Genomic DNA, 12,753 nt, shown 5'->3' with positions numbered 1-12,753 from the left:
ATTTTGAAGGTCACAAATACCAGACTAGATAGACCAGATTTATATGTGTGGACCTTTATAATATCTAGTATCTAGTGTATATAATGGTACACACAGATTAATCTGGACTAACAATGTCAGCAATGTAAAGTTGTAGTAAAGCCTAGTGATACTAGGTGGACCAGATTTATATATGTGGACCATTATAATATCTAGTACTGTATACAATGGCCCGCACAGGTAAATCTAGACTCACAATATCTCCAAAGTAAAGTGGTAATAGCCTTAATGGTTATTAAGGACTTCGGCATCCTATTCTGAAGTCCGGGCCACCTCTAACTATTCGGAATGATATGCATTTTAAACAACTAAACATGATCCTACGATGAATGAAAACATAGTGAAGAAAGATGCATATCTGAGTCCTGCAGGATGATATGATAACTTAGTGATAGGTGATCATATCGAAAAAAGAGTTAATCATAATCATAACCATAATCATTTATTTATTTTGCTCAGATAGGGTACATGTATATTATTTATATGGGGTCTTAAAAATTAGGTAATCACAAATCCTACCAAGCATGGCGTGCAAAATTAATTGAACCCAGCATCTCATCTCTCTCATCCTTGAATCTCATCTCACATTCTTAAAATATTATTATGTCATCATGTAAAAATTATTAATTATTCAAATATCTATGCATTATTTAAAATTTGTCACTTAATACTGCTTACTACTACTACTAAATAGATCAATAAACAATTTAAAGAAAGAAACTAGATATCGTAATCATCTTGCGCACGCTTTTACGACATTGGTCAAATAACTTGATTTGGATTCAATTGTATAATACGACAGCTATTAATTGAGTAGCAACTAAATTAGAATTTTAAAATACCTACATTAAATTGAGGAAAGGAATTTTTCCAATCAAGCCATATGAATATTGAAGTGAAACTTTTTAATTATTTTCTACAAATAATGTTCACGACTTTGTTCTATTGCGCCCACCTACCTATTGTAATTTATTATAATAATTAATATTTTATAATATAGAAAGTTTAAGGACCATCATTAGTTCACGAGTTTCTCTAGATCAAATCAGAAATGAGGAGATCCGTAGGAGAATTAGGGTAACTGACATAGCTCAACGGGTTGCGAAGCTGAAGTGGCAATAGGCAGGCCACGAGTAGTTCGTAAAACTGATAGACGTTGGGGTCTCAACGTGCTGGAATGGCGACCTCGCACCGGAAGACGCAGCGTTGGAAGACCCCCACTATGTGGACGGACGACATCAGATGAGTCGCAGGGAGCCGCTGGACTCAGGCGGAGCAAGACCGTAGTGTGTGGAAGTCCCTACACGAGACCTTTGTCCAGCTGTGGATATCCGTCGGTTGACTGCGATCTCACCAGGTGTTCATTGACCATAATGTAGTCTAAGATATGAGTTATTTGGGAGGACTATCTTGGCAGTTTTAATTAACCCTACACCCCTGTAAATCTATATGTTAAGTATTTAGTGCTGTTTGAATTAGTATAGTAAAAGTATTCAGACTATTATGGAATCAATAGTTATAGGTACTGTATTCTCGGAGTCAGGGCTTTGTAGATATGCAAACATTTTTGTTCACACGAGGAAGTTCCCGTTTCCCCAAGTTTCAACACTGAAGTAATAAGCGATGCTACTACATAATTATTACAGAATGTGTTTAGCATTTCGATACGCAAAAACGCGGAGGAATGTTGAAGAAATTATGCATTGGTTAGATTAAATAACATTGCATAATGACAGAGGTAACTGTGGAGCTAAATGAGTAATTTATAAGCTCTGGTGCCCAGTATTGAAAGGAAGTTGTCTTTACTCTTTAGTGTCATAGCTGGTACAGGTTGTGCAGGATATTCATTTTGTAACCTGTTAGTATTTTAGACATTTACCTAGGTAGGTACTGGTTAGGATTAAGTAAGACACAGATTGTGAAACAGCTAAGGACAATTTTGTTCTTTATAAGGACCTAGCTGGGTGTTTAATTTTAAACGTTAATGGTTTAATCTGTTTTAATCATTTAACGTTTAGTGTTTGGAAGAGCTTCGAACGCCATACGACGAAGCGGCAATATTTAATGGTTGCCTATTTAAAGGGTTAAAGGTAGTGTGACCTACTTGCGACAGAACATATAAATCAATAACGCTGATCTAAGTCAGTAACTATCGTAAATGTCGTGTCAAATCGGTTTAGAATGATAAGCAGACCTTCCTCAAAACATCGGAATAATGCTAAGATCATGAAAATGAGTTGTATGTGTACACCAAACTTTTTAATTTTCCAAAGAAAGCTCTACCAAAAATTGCATTGTTTTGATTAAAGACAATTTTTTAACAACAAGCAACAAGGTTGAAAAAACTAAGTTTTATAATCTTCATACCTTGCCCACCTCTAATCTAAGTAGGTATAGTAAGAGTAGGTAGTCGAGATGGCAATCGGGGAGGGAACGCCCCGCATGCCCACACAGCCCCCGCGGTAACCCGGTGCGGCCGAGCACGTGTGACGTGCGGGTGTGCAGGGCGCCCCTCGCCTCATACCCCGATTGCTATCTCGACCTGTCGCGGACTGCAAGCACAAAATACATTTTTCTGCGACATTACGGACGGACAGTAATAAAAGCCGTAATCTAAAGATGATAGGTAATAAAAAGGTTTATGTGAATTTCTTTCCATCGAAAACAAATTCGATTAAAATTCCGTCATGTCACATAAACGGAATATCTGAACGTGAAATGTTTGCCGATATTTGCAGCAATTTGCTAAATTTTCCTTGGTATTTATTCGCATCGAGTTTCACATTCCATGGACACCATGAGGACTGCCTGCTTTCATTGTAGGCACGGAGTTGCACCAAATTACATTGCAATTTTATTCATTTCTGATACATTTATATAATAAGTATACAAAAGGATAAGCTCACTGACTGACTGATCTATCAACGCACAGCTCAAACCACTGAACTTAGGCATCCGCTAAGAAAGAATTTTTGAAAATTCAACCTCTAAGGGGGTCAAATAGGGGCTTAAATTTGTGTAGTCCATAAGTGTAATTAGGGTATGAGGAAAGAATAGATATTAATTTCATAACACTAACAACATAATATAAGAGAGGTTTCGCTAACAAAAACAAGGAATCTTAGCGATGTACGAACTGATAGAGTTTCTAACAATGCACAAGGCTCGGTGTGGGAATGTGATCAATATCAAATAATTGTCCCACTGTGCGTTTATTGTTCTCACTAAATTGTTGCGGAAATATCGTGTGTGGAAAACTATATTTACAATGCGACATAAAATATTTGCTTCCGCGGATAACCTCGCAATACTCTTGGAAATCTGAGCAAAATTTTTGGACATCAATACCCTTATTATAAATATCAGTGTGTTTGCTTGTTGGTTTCCACGGGAATTTTATAAACCTAATTCCACGCAGACGATGTCGCAGGCATCAGCTAGTTTTCAATAAAAAGTTGTAATAGTTTTACTTTTTGCGGTAAGAAAACTCGGGGAAAACTGAAGAGTAACTGTTTAACTAGAAGTTCCGTAGTATACCAGAGTTGCTGTTTTTGAACTAATGGAACGTTTTCACAATATAGAAACCAAATAGATAAATGGTTTTATTTAGCTGCTATACCATTTCTATATATTCGTCCGATTCCGTCAGATTTCACCATTGTAGTTGCAGTTTGTAACAGTCATACTCATGACTGATCATTTCAAACTGCCATTATTTAACGAACTACAATCTCATGAGACCTTGAAGAGTCGCAATCGCTGCGAGCAGTCAGGAGCTGACATAGGTAATATATATTCTGGCTGCTCTCGACTGTTCTGGCATAGTTATTCCCTTCCAATTTCTATTTTGTAAGTGCATTCGACTACTCGAGCAGCTAAAAATAACTGGATCAGTCATTCGAAAAGAAATTAAAAACTTAACAAAGATTTTAAAACTTTAAAATAGATATATAAGTTCAGCTTTTTTTAGATTCTTTTCAATTTTTAAAAGTCTCTGAATAATAAAAAAGCAATACATTTTCTATAGCGGTTCATCTTTCTAGAAAATAGATGACTCAAAAAGATAGAAGTTATGAATCAAAAAAAACGATCAGTCGTCCTCAAACAAATTATTCACAGCCCATTACTTTTGTATGGGCTTACCTATTCCTTACAAAACATTAACGACTTGAAAATTGTTCATGCTGTTTCAACACTTAGATTAAGCTGCAAGTAAGTGAATGATGTGTTTCAATAAAATTGTGTCCTATGACATTTTGTGTCTTGGTTTTCATCATCATTTTATTCGTTTTATATTACAAAACTGCATCTACATTGCCATTAACAGATAAACTCTGCTAATGCCTGCCGAACACTAAATACCGACCAAATACTTTATTTTGGTCACCTACAGTAGGTACCTACTCACCAAATTCTCACTTACGATCCCTAGTGATACGGCATCTTTTTTTATTTTTTTAGGGATCCTTACCTCAAAAGAAATAAGGAACACATAGGATCACTTTGCCGTGATTCTGTCTAATTGGCTGTCTTAATGCCTGTTTGTCTATCTGTCAAACCCCTTTTCTCAAAAAAGCGTGTAGCTATCAAGTTGAAATCAGTAACAAATAAAGGTCTACGATCCTTTAGAGCTGTGAAAAAATGAAGTTTCTTGTCAACGCAATCGTACACTTTTGATACATACAAAAGTATTTACCTCACAAGTCACTTACCACATAACATAATGCAACATTCTACACAGTATTTAGGTATTTCTATTAACAGTACCTACTTGTATCCTAACTTTAATAATAATCCTTCTTCATATTGCATACCCTCCGTTTATCTACCTCAAAACATTTCACATTCACGACCCAATTTCCCTTTGACTAATGCGCAATATCCTACGAGCGACGATTTTCATGTTTAGCTATCTACTTATATCCGCGCTTATTTGCTGCGATAGATGAGTTGTTTATCTGTATATAGGTAGGTACTAGGTACTTCAGCATCATCAGCTTAATTCCTGGCCACTACTAAGCACAGTTCTCCTCCCAGACTGGGAAGGATTTGGTCATAGTCCACTAGGAAAAGTGCGGATTGTCAGACTTTACACACCTTTGACTACATTATGGAGAAGTCTCAGGCCGGTTTTCTCACGATGTTTTCCTTCACCAATGTTTCGTTAGATTACGTGCCTGGGATCGAACTTCAGACCCCTAAATAGGTTGTCGATAACTGAAATGAAAGGAGTTTGAGTGATTGACTGAGTGATTCTAAAATGAAAGGAGTTTTGCAAGAAGTGCGGTAATTAATATTACGTAGGTATCTAATAACGGTAAATTTATTTATTTATTTACTACTAGATAATGCCCGCGACTTCGTCCGCGTGGATTTAGATTTTCCTAAATCCACGCGGATCCAATCAAAAATCCCGTGGGAACTCTTTAATTTTCCGGGATCAAAAGTAGCCTATGTCCCTCCCTGGGATGCAAGCTATCTCTATACCAAATTTCATTAAAATCGGTTGAACGGATGGGCCCTGCAAAGCTAGCAGACATACAGACAGACAGACACATTTTCGCATTTATAATATTAGTATGGATAACAGGATCGTTCTGGAACCATAGTACTGGAACGCTAAATCGCGAGTCAGTACGTACCTACTACGAAGATTTGGCGGTAAAGTGGAAATAGTTGCAACTTTATCCCAGCCTATATAAGCTCTACCAAATCGAAAAAGGACTACACAGATTTTCAGCAAAAGCCCTTACATAGGTATAGGTACCTACCATAAAGAAAACTGATATCAGTACAACAAGCTGCAAAACAAAATAAAATCTGCATGTAGTTAGGTAGGTAGGTAATACCTTGTAAAACGCCTGAAGCGGCAATTTACAAACGAACATTTGTAATTGAACAGAATGTATTTTATTCGATGAATGTATTTGTTCGCATTTCTCTCGTTCGTAATACATGATTTGCCTGGAACGAACTATTTGATCGACAATTTCTATGTTATTTTGTTGCCGTTAGTCGCCGCTGGCTGGGAAATAATCGTTTCAAAAGTATGCTTAGCAAGTAGCTTCTACTTTCTGCAAGCTACATTGTAGCCGAGTACTATTACATTTACGTAGATAAATAATAATTAGTAAACCTGGCCTTTACTATAGTAATGTTCTTACCAAACTTTGGTCATGCATCTACCACTGGCTCGGAATGCCTTACCGAGAAGAACGACGAAGAAACTCGGTGGTTGCTTTGTTCAAAGATTTGATATAATAATGTTATGCCATGTATAAAAAAGTATTTGAAGTCCCGCGCGTTCCTGGAACGAGCTGCAAGTCAAATCGACGCTCTTTTATCATCAATTGTGTAATATGCTTTTTTCAGGAGCACAATTTTAATAGATTTTTTAAACTTGTGTAAAGCCAAGTCCAAAATAGATAGCGGAATTTTGTTAAAGAAAGTTATACCCATTCCCACAAATGACTTTGGACTTTCCCGAAGCGGAGCAAAATGCAAATGTGCTCCATTCCCTCACTCTCATAGTCCAATGGGACGTCAATTGGACACCGGAGAGAGAATAGGCACAGGACCAACGGCTTTACATTGCTCTTTTAGTCTCGAAAGTGTTAGGTAACACCGCCAAGGAGGTGGGAAGTTCAGAAAAACTCACAAAACTCCAACAACTTTATGGTCCGACCCAAGACTTGAACAGCCGAATAGACTACCTATAGTCCGCGACAGGTCGAGATGGCGATCGGGGTGTGGGGCAGGGCCCCCCCCCCCCGCACACCGGCACGTCACGCGTGCTCGCCCGCACCGGGTTGACCCAGGGACTATTCGGGTTTACGGGGCGTCCCCACCCCGATTCGACCAGTCGCGTACTATAGATACAAAGTAGACCAACGAGACAAATCGAAGAATAATTATTTATTAATTATAATGTTAAGTATAATATAATTCACATTGGAGGATGTTTGGATCGCAAAACGAGTATTCCAACCTTGTCCGAATGGCGCCATGGAGAAAGATTGATGTTCGATATAAAATAAATAATATTCGGCATTGTTTACAAATAACAAACTCACATTAGCACACAGTAAGAGAAGAGCCAGTGTCATGTCAAGCTAGAAATCTCGCCGGTCATCCATTGTTCATTACAATGCGTGAGTGGATGGGAAGCGCACGCGCAAGTATTGTTCCGCATGTTGTTTCTATTTTCAATTTATTGTTGTTGAAATGTTACGTCAAGGTAATTTTTTTGGTATTATTCTAAGAGCCATCATCATCATGATCAACCCATTGCCAGCCCACTACTGAGCACGGGTCTCCTCTCAGAATGAGAAGAGTTTAGGCCATAAAGAACATTATGTAGGACTCCCAGGCGTGCAGGTTTCCTCACGATGTTTTCTTTCACCGTTAAAGCGAGTGATATTTAATTGCTTAAAACGCACATAACTCCGAAAAGTTAGAGGTGCTTACTGGTATCGAACTCCCGACCTCCCGAAAAGAAGGCCGACATACGAGGTAATAAGTCAGTGAAGGCAGTTTAGATAAAATGGAGCTTAAAGTTTTGTTCTAATAAGTGCATATATTGAATCTATGAAATATATTCAATTTACGTAATGTATAGGAGAATAAGCCCTATATCTACAAATTCATGGTTTTCAGATTTTTGTCCTTTACTTGTGCCATAAGACCTACCTACCTGCCAAATTTCATGATTCTATAGATCAACGGGAAGTACCCTATAAGTTTTCTTGATAGACACGACAGACAGACGGACTGAAGGGTTATTTATTTCGTTTTAAGGTACGGAACCCTAAAAATCTATAATTCAACGTACTGCCCCATCGATTACCTCAGCTTAATGAACCTTCCAGCGAGAGAATATAATGTCGGTACACAAGCGTTATTTCAAACAATCGTATCTAAGTAATAATAAGTACCTAATCTAATCAATAAACGTATTATGCATCCCCTAAGACCTATTGCTAGGGAGGAATCTTCTGACCTGAAAAAAGTCAGATTAATGTGACGGTCCGTATGGGACATAGCCAAAGAATAGCTCTTGAATTAACCTCAAAGTAATAAGTCCGTTGCGCTCGGTCAACGGTCTAATACCCGAGAGCTGCGAGTCTCGACCAACATCTCAAGAGACTCTTGCCCGCTCGATCAAGGGCCGGATACAGAGGCTGTACCGATAGAGATGACGAGAATGTATAGTCATTTTTTAGGGTTCCGTACCTCAAAAGGAAAAACGGAACCCTTATAGGATCACTTTGTTGTCTGTCTGTCTGTCCGTCTGTCTGTCAAGAAACCTACAGGGTACTTCCCGTTGACCTAGAATCATGAAATTTGGCAGGTAGGTACATCTTATAGCTGACATTTGGGGAAAAATCTGAAAACCGTGAATCTAGGGTTAGATCACACAAAAAAATTTAATTGTGGTCATGAACTAATAATTAGTATTTTCAACTTTCGAAGTGAGATAACTATATCAAGTGGGGTATCATATGAAAGGTCTTCACCTGTACATTCTAAAACAGATTTTTATTTATTTTTATACATCATAGTTTTGAATTATCGTGCAAAATGTCGAAAAAATACGACTGTGTACTACAGAACCCTCATTGCGCGAGCCTGACTCGCACTTGGCCGGTTTTTAATGTAATGGAAAGTATCTATGACTTTTGATTTTTTGGAGATCTAAAGTTTTTTTAATCTTTTATTACCAGGCTTTTACATTTGTGTATGTCAGCCTGAGATATAAAGTTAGATTAGATAAAGCGCTGATAGTCTAAGGCATTGTCCTAATACAACGCGATTACGCGATCATCGCAAGTTCACGCGAATTTTACCCGTACGAACGCGCGATCAAGCATACTGATCTTGAATAGGTGTCCTAATTAGCATTCGCGCGATGATCGCGTATTGTCGTTGCATTAAGACGACGCCTTAGGGCGTTTGTGCACACATCCGTATTCGGTTCGTATTTGTGTTTTTTATGTAAGCAAAAAAACGGATCGCTGTTTTTTCGCTTACATAAAAAACACGAATATGAACCCACGGAACAGAAAATGTGTGACGTCGGCATTCTATTCAGGGGGTCGGAGATTCGATCCCGAGCACGCACCTCTAACTTTTCGGAGTTATGTGCGTCTTAAACAAATAGGTATGGTCCTGTTGGCATTCTTCGGGTACGGAACCCTAAAAATAAACTTAAAATACATAATACTTGTACATATAATACAAATTAGTAAATCACCTGATAACATTATTTCAATGCGATCTCTGTGTTTACTTATTTGTATATTTTAACAATAAATATATTTCAGTGACTACACTTCATGAATATTCAAAACCCTTATAAGTATTCAAATGTGAACCCGCCTTAATTGAAGGTTATTTGCGCAATCGAGATGAAAAGCTAAATTCTATATTGGATCATTAACCTTTGCCCGCGATTTGATTCGTGTGAATAAATATTTTTTTTTAAAGCTCTTTATTCACTTACTCTATAATCTATACTTAAGTAGTCGGTTTCTAGGATACAAACTAAGTAGTGCTTAATTTTATTTTGAAAACGGTTAAATAGTTCTCTTTGTTTTTCCGGGACAAAAAGTAACCTATAGGTATCCGTTCCCGGGATGCAAGTTATCTCTGTACCAAATTTCAATTTTCGTCAAAATTATTTAAACGGAGAAGCCTATAAAATCCCATAGGAACTCTTTGATTTTCTGGGACGAAAAGTAGCCTATGTCCTTCCCCAGGATGCAGGCTATCTTTGTGTCTTTAGTCAAAATTGGTTTAATTAAACTTGGAAAGCTAGCAGAGAAATAGACAGACAGATACAATTTCGTATTTATAATATTAGTATGGATATGGATGTTTCAACGACATACAGCATTTTAGAACATTAAAGTGACTCTTAATAAAATCTACGTTAACCTGCTTATTAGACATTTAGTAGCGAGTGACCCACAGAATTGAGAAACTGACCACTTGAATTAAAGTCCCCGACGGACTAGAAAAGTAAAACTCCATTCGAGCGAACGGATAGCCTGTGAGGATCTTTTACGATTGTTCCAACTGTCGTAAATTGCGCCATTAAACGCGTCCTAGATCACCGTCATTAATAGTGCAAAAGAAAATGAGAAAACGTCTCAAAAACGACTAGCGTGCACGTTTATGACGTCAAAGGTTTATTTCATGAAACGAAATTATGAGCAGAAGGATACCCGAGTTTAAGATTCTCTTCTTATTCTAAGTTAAAGGTACCTACTTATTCTTGCCTGCTCATCTAAATTTATTTTTAAAATATGTGAGAAGTAGTAATATCAGTTATGTTTAGTAAAAATATTTTGAAAATGTCTCGCACAATCTTTGTCACAAAATGTTTTTAAGGCTCACGGCCTAATTCTGAAGTTTTCAGATGTAACGGCTGAAAAGTATTTTCGTCCCAAACCAAGTAACTCCTAATTTTTTTTTTAATTTTTTGTTTGTACAATAAACTTCAATTTATTTATTAATTTAAATAAATAAATCTTTTTTGTCGAACTAAGCGTCTTTTTAGCAGTCACTGGATTTACGACAGTCTTGAAAACTTTGTTTAATCACTGCCTATCACTACCCATAATATTATAAAATCGAAAGTGTGTTTGTTTGTTGGTTTATTGGTTCGTCCTTCAATCACATCGCAACGGACCAACGATGATTTTTTGCATGGTTATAGTTAAAAACCTGGAGAGCGACATAGGTATCCCGGAAAATCAAAAACCTCCCAGGGGGTTTTACAAAATAAATTGACACGGGCGAAGTCGCGGGCATCAGCTAGTATTAAATAAATTAGCGTTCCGTATGGTCAAGATAATGTAGTCACAGGTAAAAAATTATTTCGCGCAGTAACACTTTCCCGCGCATTTTCCGTTGGCTGACCACGCGTTGAAGTTAGCATAGTATTTACACGTGTTTGTTTCTAATTAATTTTAATTGAAAAAATTATGATTAATAGGAGGTAAAAATTTATGATATAAGTAGATACAATTTCAAAACAAAAAGCCGGACAAGCGCAAGTGTTTCTTGCTCTTGTAATAAAAATTGTAAAAGCAATGTAAATTTAATAAAAAGTTTTTTTACTTTTTATTGTTTTATGTATTCGGTCAGTTTCCACGTAGGCATCATGCGTAGGTACGTAAATGGCATAAATATTACCACCTTATTAAGATTATTTTTTATAAGTTTTCGGTTAGTTTCGAAACATATAGAATTATAGATACGTACTTTCTGTTAGGTATCTAGGAATGTTTTGTACGTATAATATACCTATATTAATCATGTTTGTTGATTGATTTGTTTTTGGAATTTTGTCCGTGAACAAACTACAAAAGCTGATCAATCATTTAAATTTTAAAATATTTAAGTAAGCTTTAAATATTAACCAAGATTTCAGTTACACTTTTCAGAAAATAAGGAGGAAACATTGTCCACTGTCAAAATAAATAATGAAAACCCTTACTTTACAGAAAATAAATTGTTCTTATTCGTATTACTTACCGAGAAGCAGAAAAATAGTCTTCATTTTTCTCATTTAAGCGGAAGCACTAGCACAAAATACGGCGAGTATTTTAAAGTATTTAAGGGGAAGTCAGTTTGAGACTTTGAGATTGGAAAATTGTTTTTTTACAGCGGCGTTCGACGCGCGTGACCGCCAAGCCGCTTGTATGTGCGCTACCAGATAGTATGCGCCGGCGCATTCACTTTCTATGACTGTTCTCGTAGTGGGGCAGTCCAGGAGAGGATCGGGAAGCCGAGGGTTTGTTGACTCTGGGTTGCACGACCATACATAATCCATTCAGTAATTATTGGGGCCTCACCCGGTATTAGCTTATCGATCGATCATATACGCTTTGATAGAAAACGACACTGTCGATAATTCGATACGGTTATTTAATTGATTTTGTCTCACAAACAATAGCAGGCGGTACGTATGTAAGCATGGCATAAGAAGTGGCGAGTGGCGACTTAGACGTGGATCACGTGGACGAGATATTATGGCGGAGAAATGCAGGAGCAGACAAAGGAGTTAAAATAAGGCCTAAATAAGTATAGTAAGTGATCAATGCTTATGTTATGAATGCGAAAGTGTGTCTGTCTGTCTGTCTGCTAGCTTTTCACGGCCCAATAGTTTAACCGATTTTAATGAAATTTGGTACAGTCAGCTTGCATCCCTGTGAAGGACATTTATACATACTTTGCAAATCCTATATCGCAGGAAAATGGCGATATCAGCGATTTCGCGATTTTCCTAGGGATATCACGAAATCCATGACGTGATTTCTAATAAGTAGTATTCACACCTTTATTACCTGTTATCTCCCAAAACCACCATGATCTAAACAAACATCCAACCAAACGTTCCTCCCAGTGTTGGGGGCAACACGCAGATAAACTTTCAGCGTTTATAAAATAAAGAAGGTCTGGCACGCACTGGCTCCTAAGCCAATATGCCGCAACTTGGTTGACAATAAAAGAAAATCGAAAGCTCAAGTAGGTTTAAGATCAATCATCATTATCATAATGACATCATAATATGTAATGACGTCTGTGTTAGTCACGTTTTTGTATCGTTATCTTAGAGTAAAAGTAAGTACCTTTTTATATACAGGAAATGCCTGACGAATATCCCTCCGTCAGGGAAAACTGAGGGGTTATGTGGGGCTTGCACTC

General features: G+C 37.3%; 1 protein-coding gene across 1 annotated transcript in view; it reads right to left on the bottom strand.

Annotated features, from left to right (window-relative positions):
• Positions 1-11,758, bottom strand: part of LOC117992359 (PAX-interacting protein 1-like) — a 52,088-nt gene extending 40,330 nt beyond the window's left edge. The window contains exon 1 of the mRNA XM_069505646.1: positions 11,581-11,758. Coding sequence (XP_069361747.1) covers positions 11,581-11,614 — 34 coding nt within the window. The 5' untranslated portion in view covers positions 11,615-11,758. The remainder of the gene's footprint in view (positions 1-11,580) is intronic.
• Between the last annotated feature and the right edge of the window lie 995 nt (positions 11,759-12,753).

Source organism: Maniola hyperantus, chromosome 21 (genome assembly GCF_902806685.2).
Source record: "Maniola hyperantus chromosome 21, iAphHyp1.2, whole genome shotgun sequence".
NCBI lineage: Eukaryota > Metazoa > Arthropoda > Insecta > Lepidoptera > Nymphalidae > Maniola > Maniola hyperantus.
The sequence above is the reverse complement of the archived record's forward strand: the minus strand, read 5'-3'. Positions and strand labels throughout refer to the sequence as shown.